The 16,629-nt window shown below is 41.5% G+C and overlaps 1 protein-coding gene across 15 annotated transcripts in view; it reads right to left on the bottom strand.

Moving 5' to 3' along the window:
• The window catches only part of ADGRL3 (adhesion G protein-coupled receptor L3), a 494,343-nt gene that overhangs the window by 259,144 nt on the left and 218,570 nt on the right, over window positions 1-16,629 (bottom strand). For 14 of the 15 annotated variants that reach the window (XM_036381490.2, XM_054514770.1, XM_036381492.1 and 11 more), the window contains 2 exons: window positions 6,830-6,850; window positions 5,888-6,101 (listed from right to left, as the gene is read on the bottom strand). In XM_036381490.2, coding sequence (XP_036237383.1) covers window positions 5,888-6,101; window positions 6,830-6,850 — 235 coding nt within the window. The remainder of the gene's footprint in view (window positions 1-5,887; window positions 6,102-6,829; window positions 6,851-16,629) is intronic. The other variant, XM_036381484.2, reaches the window with a different exon arrangement.

Here is a 16,629-nt window from a genome sequence, read left to right as displayed (position 1 = left end):
AAGAATAATTTCTCCAGCATGCCCACATCAAGGAGGCCTTTCCCTCTGGCCACAGGAGCTGCTGGTTGCACGTTGCTTTCTCAGTTCCAGTCTGGATTTTCCCAAATAGCAATGTGCTGGAGTCACATGCTAACAGCAACCAAAACCCGAGAGCCACAGCACAATACAATCATCTATTTATTTATTGTAAGTGTGGTGTTTTATAGCTGGCCACAGCTACCAATTGGTACCCAGGGAGGCCTAAAGCACTATTTTTGATCTACAAAGCCTTCCATGGTTTGGAACCTAATTACCTTCAGAAGCTACTGCCTCCTCCTCATCTGTTACCATGGCAGCTGCAATGATCTGAGAGGTTTGAGCTGGCAAACCCAGATTTCCTAGGGTACCAGGGCAATTCCAAGGGGCTGTCACTTTAAGAATTTACGCCGACATCATTTTCAGGAAAGGAAGAGGTAGGATAAATTAAGACTGTGTAGGCTGGGAAGTAGCAACCTATTTTAGAGTGATTCAACAGCACAAAACCCCACTAGGACTTACTGTTGTTGTTTGGCTACTTTTGATTTTTTCCCTGTCTTAGTAATATAGTATGGACCCTTGTCCCAGGGTCAAGGTTCAGGTGAGAATAACACAATTCCCTTAATTTTAAAATCTTTCCACATGGTGAGAAAATAGATGATTTAACCAAGTGGTGAGGCTTATTTTCTAACATTTAAAATCAGAATCCAGAGAGCATGAGTTTCACTACTCCCCACTGATTTCTGTTGGTTACAAAAAGTGTTTAACTGAAACATTAGTATTTTTCCATATTGATGCTTTTCACGTGGAGATCTCAAAGCGCCAGACTCAGGCTTCCCAGAAAGCCTAGCTTCCCATTGCAGCATCTCAGTCCTTCAGAAATGTACTTCTCATGCCATCTGTGTGGTAACAAATTTAGAAAAATGAGTAGTATCTTGGCAGTCTTAGCAAAATGTGCTCAGGATGCAGAGGAGGGTGGTGGGGGGTTCCTACCAAATAGGGCATTCAGTATCTGAGTCAGAGGTGATGACAGCATCTAAGCAGGGGGCTGTTTTCTAAGAAATATGCCATTAATTTTGTAGAGCCTGACACAACTGTGCTGCAGTTCAGCTGAAGCCATCCCCTTAAGTCCTGCTGATGGCCTTGGCAGCACAGAGCTTCCCGGTCTGCAGCTCTCCTGTCCTCTGCACCTTCCCACATGCACTGCAACAAGCTACTTAATATACATGACTCTACAAGAAAATCCCCAAAGTAGTCTGTTCAAAACCAGCAGCCATTTTATGAATGACCAACGTGAATGATCCTATCTGTAACATACAGGTAATCCTGCCTCTTTATTTCCCAATGCAAGTGCAGATCACTGACATTTGAGAAGTGTCTTGAAAATCACAGGAGATGATAACATCAATAACAGTTTGCCACGAGATGCAATATTATTACAATAATAATGGCACTCATTTCAGACTCCTGCATTTTTCAGGTCATCAACCAAAAACATTAGCAAAATAGCCCTTCAGGAGATGAAAAATCTTTGCAGTGTAATGCAAGCTGCTTCATTCAATTTATTTATTCTCCCCTACACTGTGCAAAGTGCCTGCTACCATCCCTCCAACTACCAAGAGAATTGTGAGTGCCCTTCTCACATAAAAAGATTAGACCCTCTGATGAAACTAAAGGGAAATCTAAGAGCAGCTGACCACAGTCTTACATTCCTGCAGTCTTGCACTTTTTCTATTTTTTTTTTTTCCTCTTTAAGTCTTGACCTGCAATCTTCATCAATGATGTCAACACCGAAACCACAGGGACAAGTCATGCAGATCAGACCGAAACCTAAAGGAAATTAGCCCAGCTAAGCTACTGCAGGCCCAGCAGGACATCTAGTACCTCCCAGCTGTGCTTCCCTTCAGGGCAAAAGTGAGGAGATAGCTAAGCAGCTTTCAGCAGCCCTCATCCCCAAGCCAGAAGTGGTAAGAGCAGCATGCAAGAGCTCTGCATGGCTCTGCTGTGGCAAAAGGCAAACGCTACCTACTTTGCAAACTGAGCTCTCTGGTTGTTGAGAGAGATGAGAGTTCCCCAGCAAGAGCCTTCCCCACCTTCCAGGGCAGAAAGAATTTTGCTTTGATCTTGAGAAAAACTGCTGAGACCTGTGAACATTTCTCCTGTCTCTTCTGCTCTGCCTGCTGGTTTTGTCATTTTGCCTCATTATTCCATCCCTCCTTTCCTTCCTCCAGAATAAGAGTAGCAGATGATGGTTGGGGTAGACAAGGATCCAAAAAGCAAAAGGAAAGCCTTGCTCCTGCCTTTAGAGCAAAAAATCAAAGTGCTCCGTGTGTGTGCACCTACATGTCAGGTACTTCCTACTGTTCCTATTGGGACTTCCCTCTCCCCAGCCTTTTCAACATTTGAGGTTAAAGTCTATGGAAAAGAATGTTTCAAACTTCAAAGTTAAATGCAAAGGTGGTACTGACAGCACAAAGTTCTGTGAACATACATGCAAAAACCTGATCCCCTCTTCTTCCTTCCCTTGCTTTCAACCCAAGATGCTTCCTTGGTGGGAAGCATCAACAGGAAATTCTAAAGAGCCCATCAAAAGCTATTTTTTTTCCCTTTTCCCTTTAGGGTGCTTTTAATATACTAAACTGTGTTAACACTAAAAAAATAAAGGTAACTCTTGCAGGAATAGTAGGCCACTTTCCCCTATTGCTCACAGAAAACCCTGGCAGTTGGAATGGACGATATGTTAATTTTGTGGCACAGTCACTCAAGAGAGGGCATAGAAGTCTCCCATGGTACAGTGCACACAATTTACAATGAGCAGGGTTAAAATTTAATTAGTTGTTACAGGCCTTGCAAAGATGTTTCTCCAAAGCAAACATGCTACGAAATACATTTTTTTCTAATCACATCAGAAAAACTTCAGTTCGTAAAGCACACTTTTTGAGCTGTTATGGACAACAGCTGCTTGATGTTTGAAGGAGGAGCTGGCAAAATTTAAAAAAATAAATAAAAAAGAAAAACCTAAAATAGGTCTCAGAGATTTAATGTCGTATAAAATAGCTCCCTACAAGCTCTTTAAATGTCCTTTACTTCAAGCAACATTCCCAGATTGTAGAGAGTTTCAGGGCAATACTTGCAGCAAGAACTCCTTGTGTTCCCTCTGCTTAGGGGGGCTCCACAAACACACCGTAAGATTTATGCCTTTCCCTTTCAAAATAACCTCATGTAATCGTCGGCAAAAATTAATTTATGTAAGCGTACAGAAGAAAGGAACATCTTAGCTCAGGCTGTTGGGATTTTGGGGTTTTTTTCAGTTTTTTTTTGGTGGGGGTGGGCTGGGGGAGCAGTCACTAATATCTACCATAAATCTGTTCACTCACAGCCTCAGCTCACACACTAACACCACCTCTGTCTCACACACTCTTTCCTTCCCATCTTTCCCTCTCTCCCTGCCTACAGCCACGCCAGAATAAGTCTGAGCTGGCTGCGCAGTGTTGCTGATTAAAATTTGCCAGTAGTGAGACAACTGACTATAGAGCCTACAAGGGGACTGTGTATTTATGAATGCAATAATTAATCAATGCATAATAAGCACACACTGTGCATACCACTCTTCTTTGCATGCATGGACAGCTTCAATCACCATGCAGGTTTCACTATCACGACAATCTTCAGTTCCCAGCAGCTGCTCCCCCACCCTGCAGCATTAGCAAAGACAAGCTCACTGTGTCAGAGCCTGCATTCATCTGCAAACCCACCCAAATACTGCTAGATTGATTAATTTTGAAGGTAGAGGTTTTCAGAAGAAAATGCCATAGTTAGTGCCACAGCTACTAGGCTGTCACAATTTTCCTTTTAAACTACTTTTTTCAGAGGCTCAGCTGTAAAGCGTACTCAAAGCTGTGAGCTGACAGACTGGTTTGCATCTTAAGAACATATTTCATTTTAATGGCTTTATTTTTAAATTGTTTCAACTCTTTGAATTAATGGAGACTTAAAAAAAGAAATGAGACTGACAAAAATGCAAAGTAGAATATTTTATCCTTTTTTACCTGTCTTTTAACACCAGAATTATATTTATTTTCAAGAAACTCAATAGTACCCAATAATAGGACTGCACATTTTTCCCCCTTCAGTGTCCATCCCCTTCAGCACCACTTTCTGCTGCCAACATGGAAGAAGAGAGACATTTTGCCACAGAGATGAGCTTCCCTGCTAACTCTCTGCTAAGCCATTTGAGCCTGCAGTGATGATACCTGGAGGTGAGTAATCACCAGAAGTTTTCATTGCAGTACCATGGGCACAGAAGACAATTGTGTGCCCTCCCTGACCCAAGGGCCAATGTTTATTGCAGACTTGCTACATGTAGGGACTGACCAGAAGGTTGCAGAGCTCTGCATTTGGCTCGAGAGCTGTGGCCTAGAGGACACTAATAAATATATATATAAAAAAAATATTAATACTTTGTACTCTGTAACAGGCCACAAAGGGGATGACATGGCTTTATTCTGCCAATATGCAGAGGATTAAGGGTTTCTGCTTGAAGCCACTAACAACCTGAACAGGAGAATTACAGTAATTCCACTAAAACCACATGGAATCCAAGGCACTGGCTGATGGCATGATGTTACCCTTCCCACTTCTCTCAAAAATGCAGCTGGCACAAACCCTCTACACAAGAATTCAGCCAGCTACTCAAGGAGGTCCAACTTAAAGAATGGTCTTAGAGGAGCCACATGCAGCAGTGGGGACATTTGTCACAAGAGTCCTCAACATTTTGAGACCTAAATACTCAACATGGAGCAGTTTGTAAAGGGAAGTCAAAAATAGCAGCTAGCATGTGAAACACAGCTGAAACTCATGTTGCTCACACTAGTCCATTTTAGTGCAAAGCATTTCACAGCAAACAACAGCAAGATGCTCCATTAAAACCCTGCACTGCTTTAAGCCATGAGGTCACTGTTAGGACCCAAACACATGTTGTCATGACATCAATTAGCAACACTTTGCCTATGCCAATGCCATTATTAATACCTTGAAATACTAATCTCTATTACTAATTAACAGTCAAATGCACTAAATAATTTTTCATGCATTAGGAATGTATTACTGAATTCAATTACATGTCAAGAGCTGTGACTTATGAATCCTTCCCACAACACCATTTGTACCAGAAAATATCCTTAACAATCCAGCAACATTTAAAAGGCTTTTCATAACCAAGATACCTCTATATCGGAATAAGCTGTTAGGCCCTGGCTCTGCAAGCAAGACAGGAGTCTGTCTATATGTCTGACTGTATCTCAGTTACCACTTCCAAATGCAGCAGCCACACTTAACAGCTACAGTCATTATACAGAAATTCAGCAATTCATCAATGAGAATACCAGTGCTTGACTAGAAATTCAGATCTCACCTAAAACAAAGCCTGGCAACACAAGGAAGGATGCAGATGACTCTTTGTGTCTTGACAACTGTAAATGTTATTCTGAACACAAAATATTGATTGTTTCAAGGAGATTACTGGCCTTCTGTTTGAACGCAGCACAAGAACTAGTGAATATGCATTTTGAGAAAGATTTCATTTCTACATTCATTAAGAGCCTTGATATTTAGGTATTTCAGAGGGAAAACAGGGACACAGAGAGAATCAGGATGACTGATGAGCAATACTTGCAGGAAATGGTATTTTTATTGCGTGATGCTAAACCAGCTTGGTTAACCCCACAGTTTAACAATGATAGCTGTAATTCTGTGCACACACTCCACACTAAGCACCTGCATTTTCTTATGCACACACACACACACAAACTGGTGTGTACACTCCGGATTAAAAAATCGACAGTCAGCAAACAAAGAATATTAAGCACTATACCTTTGAGTCATAATCTTATAGGCATCTGGCAGATAACAGCGGATATTCTCCATCTGAGCAGGATCAGAGTCACAGATTTTATCATCAGTCCTGCCGTAGTTGGCACTTTCGATCATGATCACATCTGTTCCCGGGCAGCGCAGCTCGATGGGGTAACTCTCGCAGGACAGCTCCCTTCGGACCACAGCCATGGGCACTGGGGCACGGCTGAAAGCTGCAAGGATTAACACAGAAACACAGTCAACACTGGCTCTCCACGCTGAGGCTAAAATTAAAAGCGGAATCACGTTCAGCAGAAGGCTTTACCCATATGCTGTGCTGAGATAGTTTCGGTACCATTCAGATAAGAGCTGCAGGAACGGGGTCTGGTCGCTGGCTCCCCAGAGAAATCACTCCTCCAACTCAGTGACTTCATTTTCTCATTTTAAAAACAAGCTACAGATCCCTTTTATATAGGGCTTTAGACATCCCTTATTGAAACAGGTAAATAGCAACTATGGCATTGTTATTATTTCTACTTACCAGGTGAAAAACTAGTTGGCTTTGATATATAACATTACAGTCCTCTGTTGAACTTGAACAAGCAAAGAAAATTTTATGACAACAAGCAATCCAAGAACCAGGATCCCACCTGCTCAGTAAGATTGCACCTGTCCCACAGCAGATGTAATAACATCTGTATTGCTCCTGGTCCTTTTCTTAGCCCTTAGAAAAAGTGATCCTAATGGCTTTTGCTGTAGCCTGCAGCATGCCAGGGGATGGCCTGCAGGTTCTGGCAACCATCCCAAAGTTTAGGCCCTGCAGGGTCCTACTTTCCATGGAAAGGCCAATTTATGGGACACCAGATGATTTAAGTTCAGTCTTAGCTTTGCATTGGATCTGCTTAGATAGTCAAATAGCTGGCAAATACTTGTGAAATTAAAGAGCTCTCAGAAATCTTACCTGTTTTAAAAGAAATCCAGGCTACAGTTTGCACAAGAAAAAAAAAAAAGAAACACACTTTGAGATGCCTTGAAAACAAAGCCCTAAAGTATTAGTAAACAATGCCACTTGACAACAAGCAATTGTATTTCCCATCTTTACAGCCTCTTTGATCCAAAGATCTTAAACAGCTTGATGAACGAGAATATATTAATCCCCAAATATCCACATGAAGTAGCTACACATTGTCTTTCTCAACTCAGCCACAGAAGGGCTTTGCAGCTTCCAGAAGATGGGAAATCCATGGTGATGTTAGGAACCAAATACTTGTTTCCCAGCCTAGCACACCTGTCACAAGCTGAAATAAAAGCCAACTCCTTTCTTCCTTTATTCCACAAGAATGAAAGGAACCATAAAGGTTTCCAGATACAGGGATGATGTGCCCTCCGAGCTATATTTGTGCACTTCCAACCACAAAACTCAACATACAACCCAAGGCTGCCTCTATGTGATGGTGAGAGGTTTAAGTCTCCAGTAGATCCATGGTCCATCTGATACCAGGCATCTTTCAACAACTCCCTTTCCCCCTCCTGCCCCATTATAAAAATGCCAAAATACCCTCCCCCTAAACCAAAAACCCCATCCAATCTTCTGCTGGTTTGTTCCATAAAACTTCCCCATGGTACATGCACACCAAGTTTGCTTATGGAAAATAAGATTATATTGCTGTTTCTCAGAACACCATTTGACTATATCAAGGCTGTCCTGTCTGTCAGGCAGCAATCCAATCCATTGACCTCCATGAATCCTTCCATTATTGTCAGTTGTCCCATTTATGTATCACTGGACAGATTCTCAGATCCCGATTTCTCTAAATCTGCAGGGATTACTTTGATATCAGACCCTCCCTGGTGTGCCAGAGTTGTGGACTAATTGCCAAACTCCCAAGACAGATGTGTGCTTATTCTTGAATAATAGCTTGCACAATTAGCACAGCTTTAGGGTTTGGATCACTTGAGATCTCCTCCTTCCCTGAGACTGGAGAAACCGTTCCGCCCTGGGCTCATATTGCACCATACATTTGTTAATGCAATAAATTCTCACTGCCACCAGCTTCTCCTGTTACAAGAAGAGGAAAATGAAGAGGACAAGCATGAACCTTTAAGGTGCACTACCTCATTCTTACCCTTGGCTTGACACCACTAGGCAAAAAGGTGAATGGAAGAAGGATGGGACAATGTTAGAGACAACATTTGATAGAAGAGTTAAGCCAGCCAGAAAGGCAGAGTCAGCAAAGCTCAGCAATTTTAGCCTGCCCTAAAAACAACTTCAAGAGGTATTAAGTTTGCTTACAGGGGTCTGTCCACAGAAGCCTGCAGCAGGCTCTGCTCTGTCAAACACTGGACTCTGTGGCAGAAGGCCAGTGCTGACCAAAAAACTTCTGATGCCAGGATTCTGATTTTGGAAAAGAGCTGTGGTGAGCTCTCCTCGCAAGCCTGTTCTGTGCTAAACCTGAGCAGATTGGTGACATGGGAGGCAGAAGGTTTCTAGCAGCTTTTGGCAGAATGCTGAGGCCAAGGGCCCTCCCTCCTCCTGCCATGTGCTTAGATGACTCCTGTTAACTGCCAAAAAAATGACAAAATGAGGTTTATAGGCAATATTAGCTGTTTGGAGCAATGGTTTTGCCCAGTCCTTGGGCAATTTGGATCATTTTTCTGGAAGGTTAACACAGGCTATACAAAGGGCAAAGAGAGTTGGTAACACTACTTTACTTTTCACAGTTCCCACTACAGAAAACAAAACTTCTGAGCTGCACGATTCAGAAAGTATATTTTTGCTCTTAATTCCTATGTTTTGGGGTGTTTTTTTGTAAGTATTCTATATCAATTGAACACATAAGGGCTGAGGAAAACCCTGCTTAAAATCACAAAAAAATAAATGCCTGAGAATTCACTCATAAAAACCTGGTGTATTTGTCAAGCAGCAATACTGTACAAATGCAGCTAACCTTAACTCTTGTGTTATACTGGAAATAAGACATTGAGAATGACTAACAGCAGTTTACAAAACCATTAAAGATACTTCTCTCCCTCAAATGAAAACACATTTCTAGTATCATGGGTGTGTCTCCTGTACATGAGACTTTACAGCATTGATCTACTAAAACTGGATGCATATCAGTTCCAAGGATGCCCCCTGAACACCCCAAACCAAAGCTGAACACCCCTTCCCCAAAATAACAGTTCATGTTCTACTCTCCATTACAGAACCTCTGGACAGATGCAAACATTTCTAGATGCAGCTTTAAACTTCCTGGAATTCACCTTTTTGTCTTTTACATAATCACTTGACTGCTTGCTCTAGGAAGGACAGCTTTCACTTACAGACACCTCCCTGTGGCATCATGGAGTCAACATTTACATTTATTTTCTGGATAAAAAGCATAAAAAATTTAACACCCTGGAAAAACTAGAAGCAGCTGAATATTGTAATAGAGCATGATCTCCTATCATGCTTTCTCCTAAAGCAATAGGAATGTTTTCCATCCTGCCATTGACCACCAAATCATTCACTTTGCATGGTGTTTTTTTCTCCTTCAGTATCTGCAATAAATACTCCGAAAGGAGATTAGAGCCTGGCTGTTTATCTCCTTGTAAACACATTTTTTTGTTGTTGTGCCCCTATATGATAATCTTACTTAATCATTTTTACTGGTTTTCCTGTAAGGAGCAAAGATGTTTTGCTTTTTGCTGTGAAACAAGATACATCAAAGCCCATCTGTGAAATACACAGCACGATTGTATTAATTCATTAATACACTTCTCTCTTCTTTGAGCAGCTCCCTATCTCCACAGTCTCTCACTGAGCTCCTTATTTAATCTCCTAAATAAGTGACCTAATCGTTGGCTTGAAGTCAAGAGGAGCTGATGGCTGCTCACTACTTTGAAAAACAGGTGTCTTTTTCCAGGATCCTATGTGCAGACAGCCATCTAAATACAGAACTTAAAAAGAGTGTTTTTCAAATTCTTTAACGTTTAAATGTGTGCCAACTCGAGTTTTTTAAGTGCAGCCATTCGGTGGAAAATAATCCTCCTGAGCTTCTGCGGGGCAAAGTGAGAGCAGAGGGTGAAAAGGCAACAGATAATGACAGGATTTTATCTGGGCGATTTAGAACTCCTTTGTCTCTGCTAATTTCAGGAGCCGGAAAATTAAGTAAGTCATCAAAATCTTGTGCTTTTTCTCCCCCTCGCTTTTGACCTCAGAACATAATTGCCTCTTGTCATGCCTGCAGGGCACGGGCTTGTAGTTATCACTGTGTGCTTAATCAAATGCCGAAATAGCCTTTAAATTATGTGTTTCCTTGGCTGCTAGAGACTCGTTGAGCTCTGTTACATTTAGAGGCATGATGGTAGTAGATGTACTTTTAAAAGAAAAGTGTGGGTTGATGCTTTTAATTAGGTTTTATATGCAATTTTCCCAGCAAAATCATGTTCTGGCTCAGAATTTTCAGAGCAAAAATTCAGTGCATATTTAAGGGCCGTGAAACAAAAGCTGGAATTGTAGAGATAATTATTTTCACAAGCTCTGTATATGATTTGGTCTGCCCAGCTAAGTATATGACTTACTGTTCCCAAGTGCAAACAGAGCATGCTGTGGGAAGAGGTTTCCTAGTCATTTGGAAGAATGCTTCTGTGTTTGTAATTTTGCAGTATTTAATACTCCCACAGTTCACCTTGGCTCTGTGGGGGGAAAAAAATCCTGAAGTAACAATAAAAAAGTGCCCCTCCTCTTATTCTCAAGCCTACTCAGGTGTGGGTAGAAGCGGAAATCCCTTTCAGTCAATGAGTCAATGGGCTTTGTAGGGCTCACTCCACTTTCTGAAGTGCTTTTCTAAACCAGGGCCCTACTTCTCCCTATTAGGATATAAAGTCTCCTTTGTGCATAAATTGTTTGCATGCAGACATTGCTCACTGTTTCTTCTCTGTCTCTCCTTTCCTTAATCCAAATTATGCCTGGCCTCTGATCTCAAGAGCAGTATTAGTAGAAAGCAAAACCTTGAGTTAAAGATGGTGACCACAAACATTTCTCAAGCATCCAATATTCCCACTTCCCAGTATTTTCATAAATTTCAACAACGTTCTGACAAACTTAAAATAGCTTGGCTGGTCCAAAGTTCTCTGAAATCTTATGATTAATATACAAATATGGAAATACCATTCCTTCTCCCCCACTTTCTCTACAGATGCTGAAAATCAAAAAAAAAAAAAAAAAAGAAAGAAAAAACACAACAATGTCTTTTCTAGAGAGACAGAGTGGAAAAGCCTTTCTTCTGCTCTCAGCCTGCAGTGGGGTTAAAGAAAGGTGCATCCTGCAGACAAAGGCTGGTGCCAAGATATTGGAGCAAATGCTTGCAACATCCATATCCAGCTTCCCTGGGGAAGACTGGAAGACTGAAGGCAGCCAGTGTGGCTGAAGAGCTGAAGCCATCAGCAGTGCAAGGCTGGACAGTCCTGGTCCCCATTCCCAGCTCTCCCCTGTGTGCCTCAGCTGATTGCTGTCTCATCTATCAAAATGGGAACATGATCTTATCTCCCCCATTAAGCACTCTAAAATCTGCCATGGAAAGGAGGAAGAGAATTACATGCATCCTCAGAAAGTGATGCATGTGGCTTCAGCTTTGGTTTTCCCACACGAATCAAATACCCACATCCTCCTAGATTGTCTCAGGTTTTCTTATATTATAGATTATATCAAAAGCAATTTGCAACTTTCCTTTGGTCACCTTCACCTTGATTCCCCCTTAGCCAGCAAAAAGCCAGACTTCACAAACTCAAAGAGTTTGTCATCTTTTTACATGGTGGGATGGAGTATTCAAAAAAAAACCCCCAAAACCAGAAGAGAGACTAGGCAATACCCCAGCCAAAGCAACCAAAGAAAAGCTAAAAACCAAAAAATCCTCAAAAACTTCTTCCCTGTGCTGTTTATGTGGAGGTTGAGGTCAACTATCTTATGGTTCCATAAATTGCTTACTCTATCTTCATTACAGCACGCAAGGGGCACCTGCTAGGGATTTGCTCCCAGCTTCTATGAGTGAAAATAGAAGAGATGTTCATCTGTAAGTTTATATCTGATGCCCTCCCCCACAATTAAAAGGATTCACAGAAGGTTGAGAGAGGACTTTCTATAGGGACAGGCAAAATTCACACACAATCAGTGAATTTTCCAAGGTGACACAACTATGGATACAAACAGGAGCATAAAAAACTCTAAAAGCTAGACAAGTCCTAAACTGAATGTCTCTGAAGCAAGCCTCTGTCTCCATGCATAAGCCTCATGGAAAGCACCTTCTATTTCCATGGAAAGCACCTTTTATTTCTAGGCACCCAAGATCTCAAAGCAGGGATGGACAAACAACTAGCTCTTTCCACCACCCTCGGGATGCCCAAAAAGCCCAGGGCCAGCAGCCAGAGGATTAAGCACCAGACAGCTATATCCTGGGGTAATTCTACTGCTCCCTCTTCATAGCACCAATACTCCTCATCTCTTTGCCATTCTCAGCTGATAAATATCCAAATATCCTTATTCTCTCCCCTTACATTCCCAAACCCTTATCCAAGTATGGAGAACCTTTCCCTATGAGTAAGAAGCATTAGATTATCTTAGAATCTCTCAGTATGTTCCTAGAGAAGAGAAAAGAAACTCACAAAGAGTACCGTGGGAGATCACCAGAAAACAACAACAAGAGTGAAGTGGATGCATTTGCACCCGAGGGCAAGTGTGCACAAGAGAAATCGGTCATTGAAAAGCCCTGGGAGAGAAGAAAACAAAGTGATAAAAGAACAAAACCACAGAATCAAGATGGTAGCTCTGAGTGGAGGAGTTTGACAGGAGGAGGTGACTGAGGCACTGTGTGCGGACAGCCTGAGCCAGGGAGACCCAAAGCAGGCCTGTGGGAGGAGGCAGAGCACCAGCAATGCTGCGCTTCCTTTCTCCTTCTCCATTCCCCCCTCCTGGGACTCAGGGGCTGCTGCCTCCTTAGGGAGTGATGGGAAACTCTGACAACTGCAGCAAAATTGCCTTTCAACAAGGCCCCATCCTCACCTATCTCCCCCTGTCGTGGAGAGGTGAACACCTCCGCAGTTGAGCTCTACACCAGAGCAAGGTGTCACCAAGGGTCACCACCCTCCAAGCTGCTGAACAGGCAGTGCTCTGGGCTAAGAGCACCTGCCAGGAGAGTGTTGTGGGAAGGAAAAGGGATCCTGCTTCCTCCCCAAGACAAACCCTCCTATCCCCTGCCATGGCTCTGCTGCTGGACGTGCATCCAGCTCTGTGCTTGCTGCACCCCTTCATGAGGCAGGGCAAGTCAATAATTCACCAAGAAACTAAACCAGTGGTGGGGGGAGTAGGGAAAGGGGGGATTTCTGCTGGGCTGATAAGAGTTGAATCAGCTCAGAAAAGGTTAGCTCAGGTCATAGGGAGAAAGCAAAAGATTTTTAGAAGGAAGGACGGCTGAATTTAGAGTGCTTTTCCAAAAAAAAAAAGCACCTACCTACCTTCAAATCAGAGGTCAGAAGCACAGTCCCAGCCTGAGCTAAATGTCACTTTAATGAATTTAATTAAAGCAGAAGCAACAAGTTGAGAACAACAGACAAATAAAATGTGGCCTCCAAGGGGATGTTGAATGCAAGTACATTAATATTTAGGCCCCATCACAGGAAAAAACCTATTCCCAAATATCTTTTCCTTTGCAGTGGATCATCTAATTTGTAATGAAAGGCACACATTAAATAAAAATGTTCTTTAAATTTACAGGCTTCTTTCATGTGAATTACCTTTCAAGTGTAGGAAAGCTGTGCACAGACAGGCAAAGTGTCAGAGTTTAAAGCCTTGTACTGTGGTGCTTAATTTCTATAAGCAATCCTTATGGTAAACTTACCCTCCAGCCTAACAGTGACATTATTAAATATCTGGCTTTTATATCCCGGTCCATAACATTGAGACAATTGTATTCTCAATAAAAGAAGCATTAGGTTCTGAGCCACAGGGACCAGTCCTTTTTACAAATCCATACACCACAAATTTCACTGGGGTCCTTAGTAATGAAAAACATGCCATGTAGTTCTTACCCAACTCAAAGTTACTGTTGTTGCAACAGGCACTCAACTGTCTCCAACAAAATCCCAAAAAAACCCTCAAAATCCAAGAAGCTTTGACTTTGACATTGCTGAACAACCTTGGTATCTCACATTTAATACAGCACAAATTAATGTGGTGAAGCGAGAAGATTTGAGTAATAACTGAATTTGCTCCATTTCAAATTACTCCAGTGTAGGTTTTAATTGTAGCCATTAGTAAGGTTAATCTTTAATCTCATATAAAAACTTTTATAAACCCCCGTAACAGGTATAATCATAGAGCCAGTTAGATAAATGAGCATCAAGGGTTTAGTCTAAGAACATTAAGTAAAAAGAATCTGATCATAATTTTTAGATTTCATATTATATAATAAGTTCATTTAAAATTACAGTTTGTTTTTGTTCCAATTTAACACACTAGTTTAAATTCCTACCCTTTCTAAAATAACACAAAGCTAGAATAGCTTTCCTGCTACCAGCAGAGCTATTTTAGGTTTGCCATTAGAATGGGCATCAGCAGGATTTAGTGGTGGCCTAGGTAGATATTTCCCAGGTGTTCTTCTGCCTCTTGTACCACTGTGAACTGGGAGGTGGCAGCCCTGGGCTACAGGAAGCAAGACAAGGATAACTGGAGGAGGCCAAGACACAAATGCATTCTCAAAAGTTGGAAATTATACAGAGCCCAAGTTTGACTTTTATCTCACCATAGCAGAAAAAAAATGGGGGTGGGCAAAAAGAGAAGTGGGGAAACCCCCAAACATAAAACAGCACCAAAGTAACTAACCAACCCCAAAAAAACAAAAAAGTCAGGAAGAGACCTGGTGAACTCAGCAGGTTCAGCAATTCTTTTAAGGCTGTAGAAAATTAGACAGGTTGGATGTATCTGGAGCTTTGCTGAAGAGCTGCAAATAATAGACTCCTACCAAGAAATACCTTCGCAAAGTTAAAGTTTAATTTTGATTTACAGCTCCCTGAAAAGCCTCTGAAGGGGAACATTAAAGCTCTTGTAGAAATATCTGCATTATTACAGAAATGATGAACAGCAGAGTGGAGATTACTTTGTGCTGTTTACAGACTTGTTTATCAGAGCAGTAAATCTATTTTTAAGTTTGTACTGCCTAGAAAGGAGAACTATGTGAAATGTCGAGAACTGTCCAGAGAAAAAGACAGGCAGGCAAAAAAGAATTTCTACCAAAGTATTAGAGCCTGACACTCAAATATCTGCAGAAAAATCTGGGGCCCTGAATATTTACCATTTAAACCAACTGCTTTACATCGAAGGCCAAAAATGACACCTTTAGCGTTCATTTTACAAGAAGTTTCCCAGACCTCAAAGACCAGCCATCTCAGAGAAGAAAAATGGCTAAATCATAGATCACTAATAACTGATTTTTCTTTGTGTTTTAGCCATTACCGCTCCTTTGAGTCTCTGCCATAAATAGCAACAGGGAATTTGTTCTTTCCACTAGCCATAACTGTGAAAGTTTTATAAAGAATTCTGAGACTACCGTAAGATCCTGACTTCTCAGAATTGCATCCCATTTTTTTTTTAATATATATGCACTTCTTAAACTTTTAGAAAAGCATGGTGCATATGAAGCAGGCAAAATGGCAAGTGTAGTTTTTCTACATGGCAAAATGACATTTGGGGTCCCCTACTGAATTTTTAGAAACCAATGGGTGCTTCTTAGTGTAGATAACCTGTGAGTAATCTACAAAGAAAACCTGGTCCCCGGCTGCTGGATGAGGTTTTCCATAGCATGCCATATTTGAGCTCCATGCCAGGAACACTGGCATGAGATCCAAGATCCTTTTCTTGCTGATACACTAACAAGAATTACAAGTATTTCCATAGCATGCCATATGAGCTCCATGCCAGGAACACTGGCATGAGATCCGAGATCCTTTTTTTGCTGATACACTAACAAGAAGTACAAGTAGGCTGTGCCAAGCCATTCTTTGTAGTCCTCTGAATCATGACTCCCCAAACTCTATGACGTTTACTCCCCCTCCTCCTTTGACCTCAAAATATCAAGGATTTCACCTTGAAGTTACCAGCAGCTTCAAAGAGCTTTTCAGAAGCATTCACATTCATCTGAACAGTGGCCAACTTTATTTACTTCCCCTCAATCTTAAAAATAAAGAACAGTAGGAGAATTAGATTTGGGGAATGAACTGAAACATGCACACTTGCTCCAGGTAGAAATATACCTGTAGTAAAAGCAGATTTTCAAGGAATTAACATATTTTTGTCCATAGAATCTCTTTCTCCTCAGTAGAAAATAGCAAAACATTAAACTAATTAATTACCTCCAGAAAATGGTTCACCTTCTAGGAAACACAACTATAATCTTGAGTGATGAAGTTTCCTATTGTGCCCACCTGCTCACAGCAAGCACTGTCCTTAATTATTTTCCCCTAACAGAACCTGTGCAAATATTGCTCCAGAAAGACTATACAGCTAGATATGGGTGTGTGCTGATATAATACTTACATGCACACAATACTGCCCCCATCTCAAGGTGAGTCACAAAAAAATAATTAAAAAAAAAAATCTGAAATTATGTTCAGCTGTAGGCTCCCAGAAATGCCCTGAACATATCAACTGCTCCCAGAAAAGTCATGTGAACAGCTGAGAGCTTCTGGGCTTTGTAGTAGGGAGGGGATGCAAGCCTGTGGTACCCA

This window comes from Molothrus ater, chromosome 4 (genome assembly GCF_012460135.2).
Source record: "Molothrus ater isolate BHLD 08-10-18 breed brown headed cowbird chromosome 4, BPBGC_Mater_1.1, whole genome shotgun sequence".
Taxonomy (NCBI): Eukaryota; Metazoa; Chordata; class Aves; order Passeriformes; family Icteridae; genus Molothrus; species Molothrus ater.
Note: the sequence above shows the minus strand (reverse complement) of the source record. Positions and strands in the feature narration are given on the sequence as shown.